Source organism: Hippopotamus amphibius, chromosome 6 (genome assembly GCF_030028045.1).
Source record: "Hippopotamus amphibius kiboko isolate mHipAmp2 chromosome 6, mHipAmp2.hap2, whole genome shotgun sequence".
NCBI classification, from domain to species: domain Eukaryota; kingdom Metazoa; phylum Chordata; class Mammalia; order Artiodactyla; family Hippopotamidae; genus Hippopotamus; species Hippopotamus amphibius.
Window position 1 is genome coordinate 39,402,871 of NC_080191.1, and position 20,920 is coordinate 39,423,790.

The following is a 20,920-nucleotide window of genomic DNA, read 5'->3' on the forward strand; positions in this document are numbered from 1 at the left end:
CAGTCATAGAAGAATAAATGCTGCACGATTCCATTTACATGAAGTACCTAAAGTAGTTAAACTCACAGAAGCAGAGACTAGAATCGCAGTTGCCAGGGGCTTTGGGAAGGGGGAAGTGAGGAATTACTGCTCCTTGGGCATAAAGTTTCTGCTGTGTAAGATGAGCTCATTATGTTCTCATGACAGGAAAAGAAAAAGAAAAAAAAAACCCACAAGAGAAAACAAGGGAATTTTTGGAAGAGCTAAATATGTTTAGCATTTTGATGGTAGTGATCGCATCATGGGTGTGTGCATATGTCCAAACTCATCAAGATGGATATATTAAATATGTTCAATTTTTTGTATATCAATTATACTTCAATAAAGTCCCCCACCAAAAAAAAAAAAAAAAAAAGGAATTGTTAGCTTTAGCTAGCAAAAATTAGAATTAGAGTATAAACAAAACAAAAAACCTTGGTTAAGGAAATCTGGGCCCTGCTTCACCAGCGGAACTAAGCAAACAGCTGATCTTGACATACTTTCTTTTTCTTTCTGGTATTCATGAGATAATAGAAAATATATATATTGGTCTCTGTCCCCAGTTCTTGGCACAAAGCTCTTAATACCCTTGTAATTTCCTAAGTGATAAGAGCTCTAGGAGCAATATTGTTCTCATATTCAGTCTTTGAACCTGGTTCCTGACACCGAGCTCCTAAATCTCTTGGCATCTCCTGGGTGACAGAAGTTCTAATGAGGTGCCTCTTGGTGGACTCCTGCAGCAGGGCTGGTCACCAGAAAGACCAAGCCATGATTAGAAGCTTAGAACTTTTAGTCCCACACCCCATCCACCAGAGAAGGGCTGGAAATTGAGTTAATGGTTGATCATGCCTACGTGATGAAGCCTCCACAAAAATTCCTAAGGTAAGGGGCTCGGGGAGCTTTCAGGTTGGTGAACACATGGAAGTGCTGGGAAAGTGACTCACGCGGAGGGGACATGGACGCTCCGTGGCCCCTCCCACATGCCTCACCCTCTGTATCTCTTCCATCTGCATCCCATCTGTATACGTCATCACATCCTTTTATAATAAAGTGGTGAACATTAAGCAAGTGTTTCCCTGAGTTCTGTAAGCCATTCTAGCAAATAACTGAATACAAGGTGCAGGAGTGGGGGAGGGGGTGTCATGGGAACCTTTGATTTGTAGCCAAGTTGGACAGAAGTTGGGGGTAACCTGGAGACCTACTACTTGAGATTGGCATCTGAAGTGGCAAGGGGCAGTCTCGAGGGACTGAACTCTTAACTTGTGGGGTTTGGGCTAATTCAGGTTAGCGTCAGAATTGAATTGAATGGTGGGACATCAAGGTGGTGTCACAGAGAACGGCTTGGTCTAGGAAAAAGAACCCCACACATCTGGTGTACAAAGCATTGTGAGTGTGGCACTAGTTTAAGAATAAAGGAGAAACACAGAAGGAAGGTTTTCCTATCAGTATTACATTTAGTTATAGGATCAAATGCCACTAAATAAATAAAAAAAAAAACCCACTTTGCTGGTCAAAAAAAACTCAAGATTACTAGATCATATGGTAGTTCTATTTTTCGTTTTTTAAGGAACCTCCAAACTGTTTTCCACAGTTGCTGTACCAACTTACATTCCCACCAACAGTGCAGGAGAGTTCCCTTTTCTGCACACCCTCTCCAACATTTATTGTTTCTAGATTTTTGATGATGCCCATTTTGACTGGTGTGAAGTGATACCTCATTGTGGCTTTGACTTGCATTTCTCTAATGACTAGTGATGTTGAGGATCTTTTCATGTGCTTATTGGCCATCTGTATGTCTTTGGAGAAATGTCTATTTAGGTCTTCTGCCCATTTGTGGATTGGGTTATTTGCTTTTTTGGTATTAAGCTGCATGAGCTGCTTGTATATTCTGAAGATTAATCCCTTGTCCATTGCTTCGTTGGCAAGTATTTTCTCCCATTCTGAGGGTTTTCTTGTCTTGCTTATGATTTCTTTTGCTGTGCAAAAGCTTATGATCTAGTAATCCCACTACTGGGTATATACCCAGAGAAAACCATAAGCCAAAAAGAAACATATACCATAATGTTCATTGCAGCACTATTTACAACAGCCAGGACATGAAAGCAACCTAAATGCCCATCAACAGATGAATGGATAAAGGAGATATGGCATATATATACAATGGAATATTACTCAGCCATAAAAAGGAATGAGATGGAGCTATATGTAATGAGGTGGATAGACCTAGAGTCTGTCATACAGAGTGAAGTAAGCCAGAAAGAGAGAAACAAATACTGTATGCTAACTCATATATACGGAATCTAAAAAAAAAGAAAAAGGTACTGATGAACCCAGTGACAGGGCAAGAATAAGGATGCAGATGCAGAGAATGGACTGGAGGACATGGGGTTGGGGGTTGGGGGGTGAAGGGGAAGCTGGGATGAAGTGAGAGAGTAGCATAGACATATATACACTACCAACTGTAAAATAGATAGCTAGTGGGAAGTTGCTGTATGACAAAAGGAGATCAACTTGATGATGGGTGATGCCTTAGAGGGCTGGGATGGGGAGGGTGGGAGGGAGTTGCAGGAGGGAGGGGATATGGGGATATGCGTATAAATACAGCTGATTGACTTTGGTGTACCTCAAAAGCTGGTACAAGAGTGTAAAGCAATTATATTCCAATAAACAGCTTAAAAAAAACAAAAACAAAAACCTCAAGAACAGAAAGCTCCTTAAGCTGGTACATGAGTCATCCCAAGAACTGTTCAGTCCGGTTCTCCATTTCTGATACCACTACCAACTACCTGACAGTTGGAGACGATGAAGTATCCTTTCCTGACGTCAACAACACAGATGAAAGAAGCTCCCCCACCTCCTGACATTCTCTCTGTTCTCCTGAAACATTTGGAGTAGTTTATTGCCCATCAGTGATCCCTACTAATGTTTATAGGCTATTCTACCAGTGAGCTCCTAAATTTGCTACAGATGATATAGTATTTATTCTAAATCTACTTCTTTTGAACTTCAAATGCTACTGTTAGTTGTGATGTACAACTGAATAGACAGAAGGGTTGAAAACCTTTTTAAAACCCTGGAACTATAGTAGATTCTTGGATCAGGTTCTAGCTATAACCATTTAAAGGGTTAAAATATGAGCTTAATTTCTTTAAGATAAGGTTGGCAACTTGGCAAACTATGAAGCACGAAGCCTGAAACACACATCTGTCCTCTCGGGCAGTCAGCGGTTACACACATCTGTCCTCTCCGGCAGTCGGCGGTTATTTATCGAGAAACTTCCATGCATCACACATGGTACCCAGGAGCCAGCAGTGAATATTTTATGGTCAGAAGATCTGACTTAGATTCATCCTTTTGCCTGAGCTTCAGCTCTTCCACAAATCACTTTACTCCAAATACAGAAATGCGTGTGTGTACACACATACTCCCTTTAAAACCCATCCTCCACAACTGCCGTAATTCTATTTCTTTACCTTTTCTCCCTAACTTCAAGATAAAAATTTACTTTATCGCTTCCCATACGAAGTTATGATCATCATTCAATCCTTGTCTTTTTAAAAAATGTTCCTTGTATGTTATTATGTCTCTAAATAAACCCCACATTTCTCAGAGCAGCATACCACAGGAAACCAGATAGGTGAACTCCACTATTTCATAGCTAATCTATAGGAAGGAAAGACCCCCTCACTCTAGGAAGCACCCCTTACCCCTGAAGTGTGGTCCCTAAGTGCCTGGTGGTGGGAGAGAGTGGAGAAGTTGACCCTAGAGCATTGTAGAAACTGCTTGTGCAGAATTTCAACTCATAATCCTGAGACTCGGGATTAGCCATTTCCCTTCCATTACTAATCATCACATGAGACAATGTGGAGAAAAGAGAGATCTCACTATGAAAGATGCCTTCAATGGCATTCCTAGCAAAAGGATATAGACGGGAATACGGAGTCCACATTTCTACTACACAAAGGTCAGGGGGTGTTAGGGGGTTCATTGTGTCCCTCAAACTTCTTATGCTGACGTCCTAACTCCCAGTACCTCAGAATGTGACCTTATTTGGAGATAGAGTCTTTGCAGGGGTAATTAGTTGAAATGAGGTCATTAAGGGTGGAGTCTAATTTCATATTACTCGTATCTTTGTATGAAAAGTGGAAATTTCTTCAGAGACAAACATAGAGGGAAGATGATATGAAAAGACACACAGAGAAGCCGGCCATCTACGAGCCAAAGAGAGAGGCCTGGGACAGATCCTCCCTTCACAGCCCTCAGAAAGAACCAGACTTAATAATGACATCTCAGTTTTGGACTTCTAGCCACCAGAGCTGTGAGACAATTTCTGTTGTCCCCAGTCTGTAGTACTTTGTTACAGCAGCCCTAGCAATGTAAAATAGGTACCTCAAAGGGAATGCTTCATCAAAGGGGTGAATTAAGATGTAGAAAGAACATTCATTGGTCAAGTCACATCCATGTTCTTTGCTTAATAGATCTGAAAGGTATTTAATTCTAGAGTCTGGCAGAAAATACGTAAGAGTTACAGCAACTAACATTTATTGGACCCTCACTATAACCCATGCTGTTCTATATGGTTTCTAACAACAATTAAATTGAGGATGTATTTTTAGCTGGCCCCATTTTATAGATGAGGATACAGACTTGCAAGTTACTTGTGTCATGGTCCCAGCAGTCATGTCAGTTTCCATCTTGCACAGGTTCCCATGTTCTCTGTGGAAGCAGGATGGTGACTTAGGATGTCCTAAAATCACACACCACAGCAGCAACTGAATACTACTTTTGGCATGTGAATCCTGCTTCACATTAGGACAGCAAGAACAACTATTAAATGCAACTTTAGTTCACTTATAATCCTCTGCCAAAGGAGAAGGCGGCCAGAAAAAGGGTGAGGAGAAATAGGAATCCTGCACCAGAAGTTAAGGAGGGCCCTGTTTTCCCTTGACCTAATTAGCTCCAGCTAATAGGAAGGATAACAGAATACACAGGAGGCAGAGCAAGTTTTGCCACTGCAAAACTTAGGGTCTGTCAACCCCAAGGCTTTTATTAAAAATGAAAAAGAAGAACCCACTCTTCACATCTATACCTTTTAAAGTTAGAATGTTCTCTCCCCTGACTCTTGGAAGCAAGAAACTAAATCAAAAACTTTAATAAAAAAAAAAAAATAGCACACACCCACAGCCTGCTTCTCCTTTGTCTGTATTCCACTAAGACGAATCTAACACTACTTGCCCTCACTGAGTTCCAGCTGAACAGAGAAATGCCCTTCTAACTGGTTGGCCCACTTACTCCTGTTCTTCTCCACAGTAATTCCACAGGCTCCATCCATCATTATTTTTTTTTAACTTTTATTTTTTTATTTTTTACAATAAACTGCATATATTTAGAGTGTCATCATTTTTTTTCCCTAAACCCATAAATGCTCAGTCTACTCTGTCTTGCCCAAACACCTCTGATAACTTTTCGCTGACTACATCTTTGGCCTGCATGGAAGGACCCCTGCATTCGAGCGCCAACCTGCCTTCTCAGATCCTCTGCTCCCATCAGACCTCACTGCGCCCCAGGCCCAAGCCCCACCATTGTCCATGGTTCCCTAAGAACATGCTATTTACTTTGCTAATCTCGTGACTATCCTCTGCGGGTTTCTCACCTAGAATACCCTTGCCTCTCTTGCTCACCTTGGGAACTACCATCTCTCTAGATTCACCTTAGGGTTATCCTGCCAAGTCCCTTTCAGTCTTCCCCTTCCCTGCTTCCCTCCCACATTGGCCAGCCTCACCAGTGGTGAAATTAACCATTCCCTTCCCTAGAGTCTCCCAACATTTTGGACATCCTCTTCAAGGAGCTCCAAACACTCCGCACCACTTTTTTTTTTCACATTTTCCACTCCCAATGGACAGATGAGAGAGGGACATCTTCCTCATCTTTCTTCCAGCCCTAACACACCCAATGCCCAGCACACTCTAGGGTGGGAAGTCGTTCAGTAAACACAACTGAACTTCAGAGTCTGTTTCTTCATTTGCAACATGATGAGATTCTGACTATTCTGCCTATCTTATGGAGTTGCTATGGAAACCAAATGGGAGAAATGTGTGGGAAGCTTCACTGAAAACTAAAAAGCACCTATGGGTACAGAGTTGTACTGTTCCTTTAGCAGAGAAGCCATGTTTATTGTCTTTTGCAGCACACAGAAGGAAGGACCACATGTTATCCAAGAAGTAAGAGGACTGGGAGGGTCCCGTGCATCGTGAGCTGAGACTTTGGCAAAGAGCATGAAGCAAAACACACGGGCATATTATCTCTACTCAGCCAAGTCAGTACCATTCCTTTCCTACTATAACTCACTGACCTCCAGATCCCAGGTGGATTCTCTGGCGGTTACTGCTTGGAGTCTGTGCCATTATCCATAGACCCTAGCACCACATAAAACACTATGATTAGAAGGACCTAATCAATATTAATCAGAATTCCTCCTTGGCACAAACATTGCCACTACATTCCATATAAAATTCAAGTCAGAAAAGGGAATTTAGTGGACCATGTCTTCCTAATTCCAAAATATTAATAAACCCAAACTCCAGGAACAGAGTTACTGTCTTAACATAGATCTTTTGCAATAGCATTAAAATCTCAGTTATTCAGTGCACTTCCTTTTTTTTATCAGTTGCGGAAACCAAACAGATGAATCAAACTACACAGTAAGTACAGTAATCCTCAGAAGGTCAATTATATTTAGGTAAATTACTTCCCAAGATGATGTTATTTTGACTGAATTACTGAATTTTTTTTTCTGATATCAAATATTCTCTAAGAGGTTTTCTATTGGCTGAAGTTCTATACATCATCTTTGCCATATACAGATTTTTATATCCTCCATACTGTTAAAATGCAATATTTCAAAGGCTTTTTTAAAACATTAATAGTTCATAAGGATATTAAAATGTCTTACCTCCTTAGGGAAAAAGGGTCCAAGGATAGAATAGCACATCATGGAACCTAAGTTAATGGAAGCTGCTGATATCAGTACAAAAATCTGTTCTCTTGAAAGCCACCTGGATGTCTCCCGTTCACTTCCTGGAGGGCCATCACCTTGAAGGCAAACAGGCTGCAATTACAGAGAAGTAATTGGGACTACTGATCAAAGAACAGAAATGTCACTTCTGTGCACAGACACAATGCGCTCTGAAGATACCATTTGGTGAGCTAAGGGCTATTTTGAATATAGCACATTTGATCAAATGTGACATAATCCTTGTATATCACTGCAATTTTCAAAATATATCACTTTCATTTACATACTATTCCCTATTAGAATTTCAGTGCAGAATTTATCAAACCATCTGCTTTGTTTTGCCTTCACTACAAGGCCTATTTCTTTCACCTTTAATAGATTCCTTCAAGAAGGATAAGGTCACAGGGTGCACTCCAAAGGGTACTGTCCTCTGAAGTATAATGTGCTTTCTCAAGTTACTAGACTCAGCTGCTACAGGGACTCAATCATGTTTTAAGCACATCATGTTAGTGGTTTACTAAGAAGGTACTATTGAAGTCAAGTGAAGTGTAAGTAGGAGAAAACAAGCTAAATCATTCAACTGGAGAGGTTAATACTTACAATGGCAGCTCCTGGAAAAACAAGTGCCATAAATCCGTAAATCAGTAAGTGTTTTACACTAATTACAGGTCTTCTGCAGCAATTAATTTAATATTCATTCCCAGGGCTAAATTTCCATTTAATTTAAAGACACCAGGTCAATTACTCAGTTCCAAACATTCAGTAAATCTATTTCCTATTTCCTATTTTTAAATTAAATGGTTTTGAGAAAAAATAAACTTAAGTAAGAAAAATATATTTGAATTGCTCTATTTTTTTTCAGAAGTTGCCACTGCTGTCTAGAAAAAGAAATCTGTGCAACAGGAGCAAGTCTTAAGAATCTTTGTAAAAATTCTGGTAGCGGATGAGGAAGGTAACTGACAGAAAGTTAAAGGGGCGAGGAGGACAACAGTAGGGACTCGAAATGTAATGATTTTCTCTTGTCTAAGGGGCATATTCTTAAACACACAGTACTTAAAGGTAGAGCTATAGAAAGAAAATCAATGAGACCACTTCCGCACCATCCCAGCGCCCAAACGTCAACCCTTTTCAGAGAGAAAAAACACGCTGACCCGAACCCCATTGCCAGGACCCTGTCTTTTCGAATCTCTCGGAAACAAATCACGCTAAAGCTAATTCAATCGCTCTTAAAGTGGCAGGACCCAAGTCACAGAAGTGCATCCGGCCTCGCTGCTCTCTGTCACCTCCTGGGGGGCGTAGGCCTTCGAGGTCCCCCAGCGCGTCCATGGGCGGCGCGCGCACTCGGCGCCGCGGCTCGCCTGTCCAAGCCCGCGCCCTCGGACTCAGCCTTGAAGCAGCGGAAAGGCTGGCGGCGACTGCTCAGCCAGGCCCAGGCATCCTCGATTCCCAGATTCCCTCCCGGCAGCGCCCTGAGTTCCACGCAGCCCTGGAGGACGGGGAGGAGCTCCAGGGGGCGGGGCGAGGGCGGAGCAAGGGCTTTTTTTTTTTTTTTTTTAAAAGACAGGCGGTTAACATCCACCGCTTAGAATATGGTGTCCTTTTTCTCTCTGTATGAGATAAAAGCAAACAAAAAAAGGATGAGTCTATATTTCATATAATTGAACCCCCTATCTTAAAATGAGTGAAACTTAGGAATACCAAGAGTAAGAAAGGAAGCTTATGTAGACACAGAAAAGATAGGGAATGCCTAAACTTAAGAGCACAAATGTGAACTAGAAAATTAGGTTTATAACGACTTTTTTTTAATGTTAAGTGAAAGCAAGTTTATTTAGAGAGCTACACATTCCACAGAAGGCGAGAGCAGCCTCAACTTTTTTTTATTAAAAGTGAGTTATTCTTCACAGTGGGTATATGATGCAGTGTTTATAATCACTGAAGCCAGACATCAGTAACCTGGAAATGAATTAACTGATGTAAAGTACCCAGGAAAAAACAAAAATTTGCAAGAAATGATGGTGGAGAGGCTGGAGTACTCCTTCTGGAGGCAGAGCCTTGAGGTTCAATTCAGGGCACTTACGGTGCCCTCCTTATCCTCCTCTTGCATTCCCGAAATTCAACCAAGGACGCAGGGTGATGGAAAATATTTTTTTAATTTTTTTCAGAAATAACTAAAAAGCAAAAAGGATATGCCAAGCAGTAGCAACTATTTACGTACTATTTAAACTGTATTTACAACTATTTACATAACATTTACATTGTATTGGGTATTGTAAGTAATCTAGAAATGATTTAAACCAAATGGAAGGGTGTGCTGTAGATTATATGCAAATACTATGCCATTTTAATATAAGGGGCTTGAGCATCTGTGTTGGGGGTCCTGGAACCAATACCCTCTGATACTAAGGAATGACTATACTACCTGTTTGTGACTTTGGGCCACAAATCAGTCTCTCCATCTGTGTAACTGCGTTTATAATGCCTATCTCACAGGGCCCCTGTGAGCACTGGTGATAAAGTTTGTGAAGGACTCGGCACTTGAACGAGATGGCTGCTGTGTTACACTCACCCTCATAATTTTCTGGCACAAAAAATAGAGGCTTCACTTATCTTCAACTTATTTACTATTTGGGAAGGGTTAACATTTGAGGACTGGGTAATTCTTAATTTGGGGCCAAGGTAAAATAAAGTAACTCAAGACCATTGAGTTTCTACCTTGTGCAGAGCATTGTGAATTCAAAGATGAGTGAGTCCCATCCAGTCTCTGCCTTTAAGTAGCATATATACCTCCTTCTAGTGGATAAAACAGACACTGAGTAACAATTCATTATAATGCAGTGAGTTCTGTAAGAGAAACATATTGGAAGAACTGTTTGCTTTGGCTAAATGAGTCCAGGATGGCTTCCTGAGGAAGTGATGTTACAGTGGGTCTTGAAGATTATGTAAAAATTTCTGCGTGAGCTAAGTAGGTAAGGAGAGCCTTTAGAGCCATTCTAAACAGGGTTAGCTCTAGCAAAGTTTCCTTAGAGTGGCCTCCAGAATCTTTATGATCTAATCCCTGCCTGTTTCTCCAATCTCATTTTACTCTACATTCTTGCTCCAATCTAACATCAAGCCATAGAGGAGAATTTTTTTGGATTACTTCTTTGATGACTACACCCCCTTTTTTTGCTATCTTTCTAGATTGCTCTTTAGATAGCTATTGGATCAGTAGACTGGCTCTCTTACTTATTACTCTTTTTCGCTTCTACTTTTCATCTCTTTCTCTTTTTACTCCATTTTATTGGAAGTTTCCTTAACTTTATCTTCCAATCTTTCAACTGAATTTTTCATTTCCGTTTGTCATCTATTTTGCTCTATCCCTATTCCCATTCCCTCCCATCAGCAATCACTCTTGCATGTTTAATAAATATTATTGTTTGTATGTATTTTAATAAAATGATATTCTTGTTCTGTGTCCATCCACTTTTAATTCATATAAAGATTTCGTGGTACGTATATTCACACTCCTATTTTCCCCTCATATCTATGCCTCTCCTTCCCAATCTCCTTCTAGATTCTTAGTGTTATGGTTGTAAATATTGTCATATTCGCTTTCTGTGGCTGCTGTAACAAATAACCACAAATTTGGTAGATTAAAATAACACAGTTCTGCAGGCCATCAGTTCAACATCAGTTTCACTGAGCCAAAATCCAAAATAATCTCTTCATCTCAACATCTTTAAATTAATCACAACTGCAGGGAACTTTTTTTTTCAAATAAGGTAACATTTATAACTTGCAGGGATTAGGATGTGGACATATCTTTGGGATCCATTATCAGCCTACCACAATTATCTATTCACATTTTTATATGTTCATCTAGACATATATACATATGAAACATTTTTTTACAAGCTAAAATGAAAGAATATGGTCTCTGTTTAAACGTCACCTCCTCAGAGCTCATTGCTACTCCTTTATCCAAAATGCAGCCCCATAACCCTTTGTCCCTTCATCCTTATTTTTCTTCCTAGCATTTATATCAATCAGGGTTCCCTGTTACTATTAATAGAAACAACTTTTGCTCATTTAAGCAGAAAATGAATTTCTCATAAGTTATTAGGTAAAACACAGGGTTATCAGGAGGATTGTACACACCACTTACAGGCTATGTGCCTAAAATCACACCACAGAAGTGGTCCAGTGCACATACTACTACAACACTGTTGACCAGATATCTCTAACTGCTGCCAACACCACTGGAGGTAGGCACCGGACACTGTAGTCAGAATCTCATCCCTACTCCCCAGAATGCTGCCACCTGCGCCAGAGGGATATTAGGTGGGGCAGTTTATTCCACTTACTTGCTTCCATCGCATGTTAAGATCTGCTATGTTTGAAGTCAGGTAGTGAAAATTCTCCAACTTTGCTCTTTTCAAGAGCAGTCTAAATATTCTGGGTGCTTTGAATTTCAATAGAAATGTTAGAATCAGCTTCCAATTTCTCCAAAAAAAAAAAAAAACCCAAACAAACTCTGGTGGGATTCTTATTGGGATTTTGTTGACTCTATAGATCAATTTAGAGAGAACTGACATCCAATCAATATTGTCTTTTAATTCATAAACATGGTATATCTTTCCATGTAAGTCAATCTTTAATTTCTTTCAGAAATGTTTTGTGGTTATTATTGAAGAGGTATTACATGTCTCATGTCAAATTTATTCCTAAATATTTTCATTTTAGAAGTTATGAAAAGGGATTTTTTTACATTTACTTTTCCAATCATTTGTTGATTTTATAAAAAATTAAATTAATTTTAAATTAATTTTGTATCCTGCAATCCGGCTAAATTTTCTCGTTAGTTCAAATAGTTATTGTATAGATTCTTTTAGATTTTCTGCATAATCATGTTGTCTATGAATGAGTTTTACTTCTTCCTTTCTGAAATGTATGCTTTTATTTTTCACTTACTTTATTGCACTGACTAGGATTACCAGGAAAACGTTAAATAGAAGTGTTGAGAATGGAGATACTCACTTTGCTCCCAATCTTAGGAAGAAAACATTTGGTCTTCTACCATTAAGTATGAGGTTAGCTGTAGATTTTTCATATGTACATTTTATCAGATTATATATTTCATTTTATTGAAGATCTCATATTTCTAATGTATTGAGGGACATTAACATAAATTGGTGTTGGATTTTTATCAGAAGTTTCTTCTGCACTTAATTGTAAATAATTTTTCTTATTTATTTGGTTAATGTGATAAACTGATCAATTTTCTACTGTTAATCCAAACTTGCATTCTTGGGATAAACCCAATTTAGGACATACAATATTATCTTTTTTATGTAAGGTGGGTTCAGTTTGCTAAATTGGTTAAAGATTTTTCTACCTATGTTTATGAGTAACGTTGTTCTGTAATTTTCTTTTCTTTTGTCAGGTTTTGGTATCATGGTAATCCTGGATTTATAAAACAAGTTGGAACTTTTGCCTATTTCCAATATTTTCTGGATGAGTTTGTATGGGACTGGTGTTATTTTTCCCCTAAATGTCTGATAGAATTAACCAGTGAAACCACTTCCTTTCACTTTCTTTTGACTTATTTTCCTCTTATTTTTTGTGCTTTAGAAACTTATATCACTGATTTTAGCCCTTTCTTCTTTTCTAATATTAGCACAAAAGGTTTTAAATTTCTTTCTAGGCACTGCTTTAACTACATCCTGCAAATTATCATGTAATCTAAAATATTTTCTAATTTGCCTTATTTATTTTTCCCCATGGATTAATAAGAAGTGTGTTTCTAATTTCCAATTATTGGGGGATTTTCCAGATCTCTTTATGTTATTGATTTCTGATTTAATTTTATTGTGGAATATTTCTATTCTGTAAATTTCAACCTCTTAAAATTTATTGAAAGTTGTTTTACAGCATGGTATGCATTCCACCTTTGTAAACAGTATCATGTGCACTTGAAAATAATAATATTCTACTATTGTTGGATGTAGTATTTTATAAAAGTTAACTAGGTCAGAGTGACAGTTTTTTTTCATACCTTTTATGATCTAACTTATTTTATCTAATTGTTCTGTCAATTGCTAAGAGGGAGTTGTTCAAATCTCCAACTGTAATTTTGAGTTTTGCTTATCATACCATGTAATTTCTGCCTATATATATATATTTGTTATGTTTCTCCAGTGAACACGCTCATTTGTCATTTATGATTGTGAAATACCTCTATCATTAGTAATACTCTGGAAGTATATTTTATCTGATATTAACATAGTCACCAAAGCCTTTTTGTTTATTGGTTGCAAGGTATATCTTTTCCCACCCTTTTACTCTTAACCTGTGTCTTGATATTAAAAATGCATCTCTTCCAAAAAAAAAGGGGGGGGGGAATTCCCTGGCTGTCTGCTTTCACTGCCAAGGGCACAGATTCGATCTTTAATCCCAGCAGTCAGGGAAATAATATCCCACAAGCCGCGTGGGATAGTGACAGAATGTAGCTGATGTTTTAAAAATCCATTCTAATGATCTCTGTTTTTTAATTTGAGCAGATAGTCTATTTACATTTAAGGTGAGTATTGACATGGTTGGATTTAAGTCTACTATTTTATTATGTTTTATATCTTACCATCTGTTTTTTATTTTCTTTCTTCTTATCTTCTTCTTGTTTAATGGGAAACAATTTAAAATGGAATTACATTTTAATTTATCTGTTGTGTTTTTAGGTATATCTTTTTGAATTATTTTTTAGTGGTTGCTTAGGGTTTACAAAACACATTTTTCTAACATTTCTGGTCTATTTTGAGTTAATATTGTAGCACTTCATGCAAAACAATAAGAACTTTACCACCATGTAGGTCCACTTATCCAGTGCCAGCTCCCAATCATTTATGTTCTAGTTTTCATAAGCATTATATCTACAAATGACATAAGTCCATAATAAAATGTTATAATTTTTGCTTTAGTTACACGTAATTTTTAAAATTAATAAGAAAAAAATGTATCATGAATGATACATTGCAGAGACTTTGGGTTCCTTTGTATTCTTTCAAAGCATATTGATTTTTTTTCTTTTTTAATTTCAGCAGAGTTAATCTTCCTTGACTCAAACCTTGTAATCTGTTTCTCCAGTGATGGGAAGCAGCTGAAATCTCTGTGTATTTCTTTTAGCCTTAATTGTGTTGCTTTAAGTCTACCCCATGCATGTGGAGTTCAGGGGCCAGAGGTTTAGCTGAGTCTATACACAGAATATTGGTCTGCCTTCTCTGTCTCTCTCCTTTCTGGGATTTCCCCCTCTCCTCCGTTTTCAGCAGCTGTGGTTGCTCTAAACTCTGTCCTCTGGTCTTCAAGGCAGTAAAACTGAGGATCTCTGACTATTAATTGTTCCATGTGCCACTGACTGAGGGCTCCCCTCATACTAAAAGCCATAAAAATGGGAATTCAGCCCGTCATTCCTTTTCCCAAGTGTCAATCTCCATTCCCACCCTCCAGTTCTGTGTGCTTTTGGTCATTCTCCAATGTCTTCAGGGAGCTATTTCTAAAATGTTTAGGCTTACATTTATTACCTGCAAGAGGCTTAGTCTTGCAGAACCACTAGTAATTAATATTTATTGTATTTTATTAAACTAATTATCTGTGACAGATTGGGTGAAAAATCTTCATTTAGTCAGATAATTGTCAGATAGTTTGAGAAGCACTAAGTTCAGAGAATTTGTCAAAGTTTCTACCCAGATCCCTGGAACTATCCTGTTTCTATTATTCCCTGAACCTGACTGCTCAGCAAAGTCTTTTATTCTCTGAGCCAACTAGTAATTCCCTAGTATATTCACTTTTGTTTGTTTTATGTTGACCATAGGTTATTCTGTTGAATGCAAAGAACCATAATTGATACAATACCTCCCAAATTTTCTATAACAAACATGCTTACTTATCCTAACATAAACAAAAGTATCAGCTGTCACTTACAAATAAAGAAGTCATCTGTCACCTGGAGACACAGGAGGGCAGCTGGCATCAACTACAGCTCAGTGTCATGTGGCTGAATTCAAATGATATCAGAAAATGACTATGGCAGACCACACAGATGTTCAATATTTACTAAAATTTACTAAAATTATTGTTTCAAAATGATGACATAGACTGTCCAAACCAAACGAGTGTTTAAGAGCATCTCATTCAATTCTCTTTTCATTTTCCAGATGAACCACTTGAGACCCAGAGACTAGAAGTGTTTTGACCAAGAATACAGTCAGAAAATGGTAGAGAGGAGAATCTATATAAAGAATTCTTAAATTACCAGCCTGCCCTTTAACTTCATTGCTGGGGTTAAAACTTGTTATATATGTAGGACTTTTCCCCCCCTTTAATATAGCTCTAGTTTTAAGCACAGTAGCAGTCCTGGCTTCATTCCAATGATTCTCCAATAAGAACTGAAGTTGTCAAACATATTAGAGCATCAGGACTCATTTTTCAAAAAAAAGTTACACAGATAAAAGAACAGCTAGTCTATAGGAAGTAGCATTGGGATCTGGAATCCTGCACACCCAGGTCCTCCTTGTACCCCAAGTGAATGAATTTAACATTAATTTAGGGTTTGCTCTATTAACCACTATTTACATCATTTGTAAATTGCCTGTGTTGCTGGTTTATAATTCGTTTATTCATAAACTTTAAGTATTGCCTCTAATTATCTTCCTCAGTACATTTCATTCCTACACACCCTGAATCAACCCTATAGTGAGCAGCCAAAGAGCCCAGAAGGCTCTGTGTAGCAGCTGGTAGCAAGAAAAACAAGGGCTGAGGAAACATTCTTAGACTTAAGAACACTTAGGTGAGAATTACACAAAACCCCCAAAATTTATAGGCTTCATTCTTGGCAGTACAATAAATTAACGGCCTGTTTTTTTTTCCTTTAATAAACTGGGTTTTCAATGGAAGGTCTTACATGTTAATTTTCCAGACTGCTACTTACAGCCTTTATTAATCTATTCCACTCTTATTCATCGACTTTATCATTTTCTTTTTTATTCTCTTCCCTCTCATCAACTTCTCCTTCTCTTTTGATTCATCCCTTGATATAACAGGATTCTACGAGGAGGAGTCAAAAATTATCTGCACTCTGGCTGTAGAATTTATGGAAGGTTTAATATAACCAGAGTGTGGAAAATTTTTGACTCACCCTCATATCTTCTTTGGCCCAAACTTTTTTTCAGCTGCAACTATTTTTCTTCAGTAAGTTTAAAACCATATGCTATATGAGCCAAGGCTAGACCTATGTGTTCTGGAGCTGCAGCAGGATAATATTTTTGAGTTTTCTCATGTTTCTTAGCTTCCATTTCCTTCCGTTATATTTATTTCTACCCACAAAGGTAGGAACATTTTAAAAGTTTTCAAATTAAAAGTGGTTTCCTGGGATGCCCAAAGCCTCCAACTAACTCACAACAGGCATTAATTTATGGCAGAATTTGTCAATATGGCTTTCTTTCAGGTGTGCTGACTACCCAGGTGCTTCTTTAATCTTGTTTCATTCCATGAATTCATTCAGTACAGGCTGGTTTAGTGACTCCAATATGTAAGTCACTGTACTAAATGCTACTTGCTTTAGGACAGGAGAAAGGTAACATTAAGAACCTTTCCATATATTCTTATGTGAAGTTCTTTATAAGGTAAGTAATTACTTAACAGGCACAGTGGCAAACACTTTCAACAACTATCTCTTTTTACTCCTCACAACAATATTCTAGTAACCACTTTACTGACTCAGAAAAATGTCATTTGCCAAAGGCCATGAAGTGAGCTGGAATTTGAACTCAGCTCAGCTGGGTCCCACCACTCCATGATATAAAATCTTTCGTGAGCACTGGTTTACCTTCTGTTCCCAGCTCTGGTCTGTCTGTCTTTCTCTTCCTTTTCTTTCTTTCTTTCTTCCCTCCCTCCCTTCTTTCTTTCTTTCTAGTTAATTTTTATTGGAGTATAGTTACTTTACAATATTGTTAGTTTCTACAGTACAGCAAAATGAATCCGCTATACATATACACATACATATATCCCCTTGTTTGGATTTCCTTCCCACTTAGGTCACCACAGTGCATTAAGTAGAGTTCCCTGTGCCATACAGTAGGTTATTAGTTATTTATTTTATACATAGTATCAATAGTGTATATGTGTCAATCCCAATCTCCCAATTCCTCTCACCTCTCCTTCCCACTTGGTATCCATACATTTGTTCTCTATATCTGTGTCTCTATTTTTGCTTTGCAAATAAGTTCATCTATACCATTTTTCTAGATTCTACATATATGCGCCAATATATGGTATTTATTTTTCTCTTTCTGACTTACTTCACTCTGTTGAACATTCTCTAGGTCTATCCACATCTCTACAAATGACACAATTTCATTCCTTTTTATGGCTGAGTAATTCTACTGTATATATGTACCGCATTTTCTTTATCCATTCCTCTGTTGATGGGCATTTAGGTTGCTTCCATGTCCTGGCTATTGTACATAGTGCTGCTATGAACATTGGGGTGCATGTGTCTTTTTGAATTATGGTTTTCTCTGGGTATATGCCCAGCAGTGGGATTGCTGGGTCATATGGTAGCTCTATTTTTAGTTTTTTAAGGAATCTCCATACTGTTTTCCATAGTGCCAGATCTGGTCTTTCAAGTAAGCTTTTTGCAGTTCAACTCTGATCTTTCCTATCATTTAATCTGCTCTACATCCCCTTCTTTTTTGACATCTGTCGTGGGTTGACTTGTGTCCCCCCAAAATACATAGGTTAAAGTCCCAAACCCAGTACCCCATATCAAGACCTTATTTGGAAATAGAAGTGTTCTAGATGTAATTCATTAAGATGAGGTCATACTGGCATAGGGTGAGCCCCTCATCTAGTATAATGGTATCCTTATAAAAAGGAAAACATTTGAATAGAGAGACAGATATATACACAGGGAGAACATCACGTAAAGACTGGAGTTATGCTGCCACAAGCCAAGGAAAACCAAGACGGCTGGCAAACCTCAGAAGAAGGTATAGAACAGATCCACCCCCACCCCCTAGCCTTAGAAGTAGCTAACGCTGCAGATACCTTAATTTCAAACTTCCTGCCTTCAAAACTGTGAAAGGATAACTTTGTTGTCTAAGCTACCAGTTTGTGATACTTTGTTATAGCTGCCCTGGTGAACTAATACATCTGCACTTAGAGGATTCAGAAACCCAGATTTCTCCTGCTCTTTTTCTAACATGGCAATATTCCCTTTCTCCATTTATGCAACTTTTTAGCACAGTAAGATAGAACCAGGTGTATCACTGCCAAATGTGAGGAGTAAAGAGTTATCCTTGAAATCTATGATCTCCCTCCCACGTTTGGGCAATCATACAAATGGCTGAAGGGTTAGAAGCATAAGCTTTGAAGTCAGTTGGGCTCAAGTATCAGTTTCCACATTTACTAGCTGTGCCATCTTGGGCAACTCTCTAAGCCTCAGTTTCTTTTCCTGTTCAAGGCGGTAACACACCACTACCACGTGGAATTTCAGTGATGATTAAGGGAGAAAATATATGATAATAATTTAGCACATGAACTGGCATGTAGAAAGTACTAAACAAAATTACTTATTATCATTATTGTTTCTAAAACAAACTTCAGAATTTATTGTTCATATGTATTTCAGACACACATTTGTGTACATTATGTCAGTACTGTAATCTGCTGGTATGAGAGTGACTCTAGCTATTAAGTTCTATAGTTTGTCTTTCACCTTTGGCAGTATCTAAAATTGAGAGGGCATGACCTTAGTGAACTAGGAGAATCTATATTAGAGAATCCCTGAATCACCAGTGTGCCCTTTAACTTCATCCCTAGGATTAGAATCAGTTATATACCTAGGACATCAAAACAAAAATGTAGCTCCAGTTCTAAGAAGGCGGGTTTCAAACTGATAGAAAAAGCATTTATTAAGGTGAAATATGAAGGCCCATGACACCTGAGTTTACAGAATAGACAAGCTGCTAAAAGACAGACACCAAGTCAGTGTTGGTTGGTACTACCCTGGGAAAAATAGAATATGTTAAAAGGTATTTAATCATTTTCCCCCTATATAAATATGTTGTTTGTTAATGATTATTTTCCCATTTATGTTTCCCAAGTCTTTACCAAATTCTGTGCTTCCTCCCTTAGATTTGGGGGGGCGTGGCGGGGGGAGGGTTAGAAATCTACTAACATGCTTAGCATATTAACTTTGATTAACTTTAGATGAAAAATATGCTGAAACACTATCATATTTCCTTTCAAAAATACAAATGTGTTAAGGTAACTTCCAAAAAAGACAAGGAGGCATCCATGCCTTTGGCCTCTTTCCTTCACTTAGAATAATTTCTTTTCTTCCACCCTTCCTGTCTGAAATCCTTTCTTTCTGTTTCTTTCTTTTATTTTTTATTTTTTAGAGTTTCAAATGCTGCCACAGCCTGAAGTCCTTCTCTTACCTTCCCACTTTGTACATCCCCTGAGGCCTTTAGATATTCTCATCTTTGACTCAAATCTTAATCCCATCACAAACATGAGAGAAGCAGGAAAAAACATTCTCCTCTTTATAAACTCTGCAGTATTTTTTTTTAAAGCAAAAGCTCAATAGTTAAATGAATAAGTAAAGTGAACAATTTTTTAGGATGAGTCATGCATGGAAAGAAGCAGGTTCAACACTTTTAAAACGAAAACTTCAACGTTAAAAAATGAACAATATCAATTTATTAAAATTCCAGTATATCACTATTCTGGCTAACTCTACCTCACACTCTTACCATGTTCCTCATTTTTGTTTTCTTCACAGCACTCAAGAATCGATCGTTATCTGTTTGCTCTTCGCTGTTCACTCTATGCAAAGTGCTGGCACCTATCGCTGTCTCGGCGACTTGTCAGGAGAGGAAGTTAAAACATTCGGCTGTACTTCATGTATTTGCGCTGGAAATGCTGGTAGGGGGATGGCCAATCAATGCAAAATTCAGAATGTTGCTTCCTGGGAAAGGCAGAGTTAAAAGTGACTTCTCGAATTCCACTCCTATCTCCGCCAGTCCTGGAAGCCGAAATTAATGCCGAACTTCTCAGACTACGTTTTCATCTCTGTATTCCCAGACCCTGTCCCTACGTCTGGCGCAACTGTAGGTGTTTCAAATGCACCTGCTGAATCCCGATTTGGGCGGGATTACGAATCCAGGGGACAATTTAAAATACCAACATCAAATAAAACCCAAAAGCTTCTTTTAGAACCAACTACACTAGGAAACCGTAACCAACCACGGGGCTGGCCAGAGGTTCCACTTAATTAACAGTCGCCGGGAAAGTGGAATTTGCGATGCGCTCAGAAGTAGCGAAAACGTCTTGGCTTTCGTTTCATGAAAACAGATAAGATACCCGCGCGCGCGAATGTCACGCACAGAATGAAAAATTCACGAACGTTCAGAGTGATTTAGAAGCGAAGGACGAGAGAATGTGTCGCTCAGGGAGGCCCAGTTAGTGGGGTCGACAGGAAATTACAATTATAGTGTTAGAAAGGGTTAAAACTGGTATTCCGCCAGAGCCTAGGGTCCTGGGCCCTTACAAGATCGCGCAGACAGGAGACTTGGCCCCCTCGCGCTCCGTAGAGTGAGCCCTCTGGGCCTTCGCAGGCCACGCCCCCAGCGGGGAATGACGTGGAGAGGCTGCCCGCGTTAGTGCCGGTTGCGTGGTCCAATGACCGGCAGAGCAGACTCAGAAGGCTCGCGGGACCTCTGTCTCAGAAGCGCCTCAATCCGGAAACAGATATTCTCGAGGCCCGGCACTGCCAGAGCCAGCTCTTTCACACAGGGGAGTGCACATGCGCCTAGGGGTCCTAGGAAACCCTTAAATACCGTCATGCGGGCGCGT

At 38.7% G+C, this 20,920-nt stretch overlaps 1 protein-coding gene across 6 annotated transcripts in view; it reads right to left on the reverse strand.

The window, feature by feature from the left end:
* Positions 1–8,566, reverse strand: part of SLC18B1 (solute carrier family 18 member B1) — a 29,800-nt gene extending 21,234 nt beyond the window's left edge. Inside the window, exons 1-2 of one of the 6 annotated variants that reach the window (XR_009054322.1) lie at positions 8,317–8,566; positions 6,971–7,110 (exon numbers count right to left, since the gene is read on the reverse strand). Coding sequence is in view for 4 of the 6 variants with exons in the window: in XM_057739194.1 (XP_057595177.1) it covers positions 6,971–7,110; positions 8,317–8,359 (183 nt within the window). In the remaining 2 variants the exon portion in view is untranslated. Of the gene's footprint in view, positions 1–6,370; positions 6,435–6,970; positions 7,127–8,316 lie in introns of those variants that run through there. The other 5 variants (XM_057739194.1, XM_057739195.1, XM_057739192.1 and 2 more) reach the window with 5 other exon arrangements.
* Positions 8,567–20,920: the final 12,354 nt, after the last annotated feature.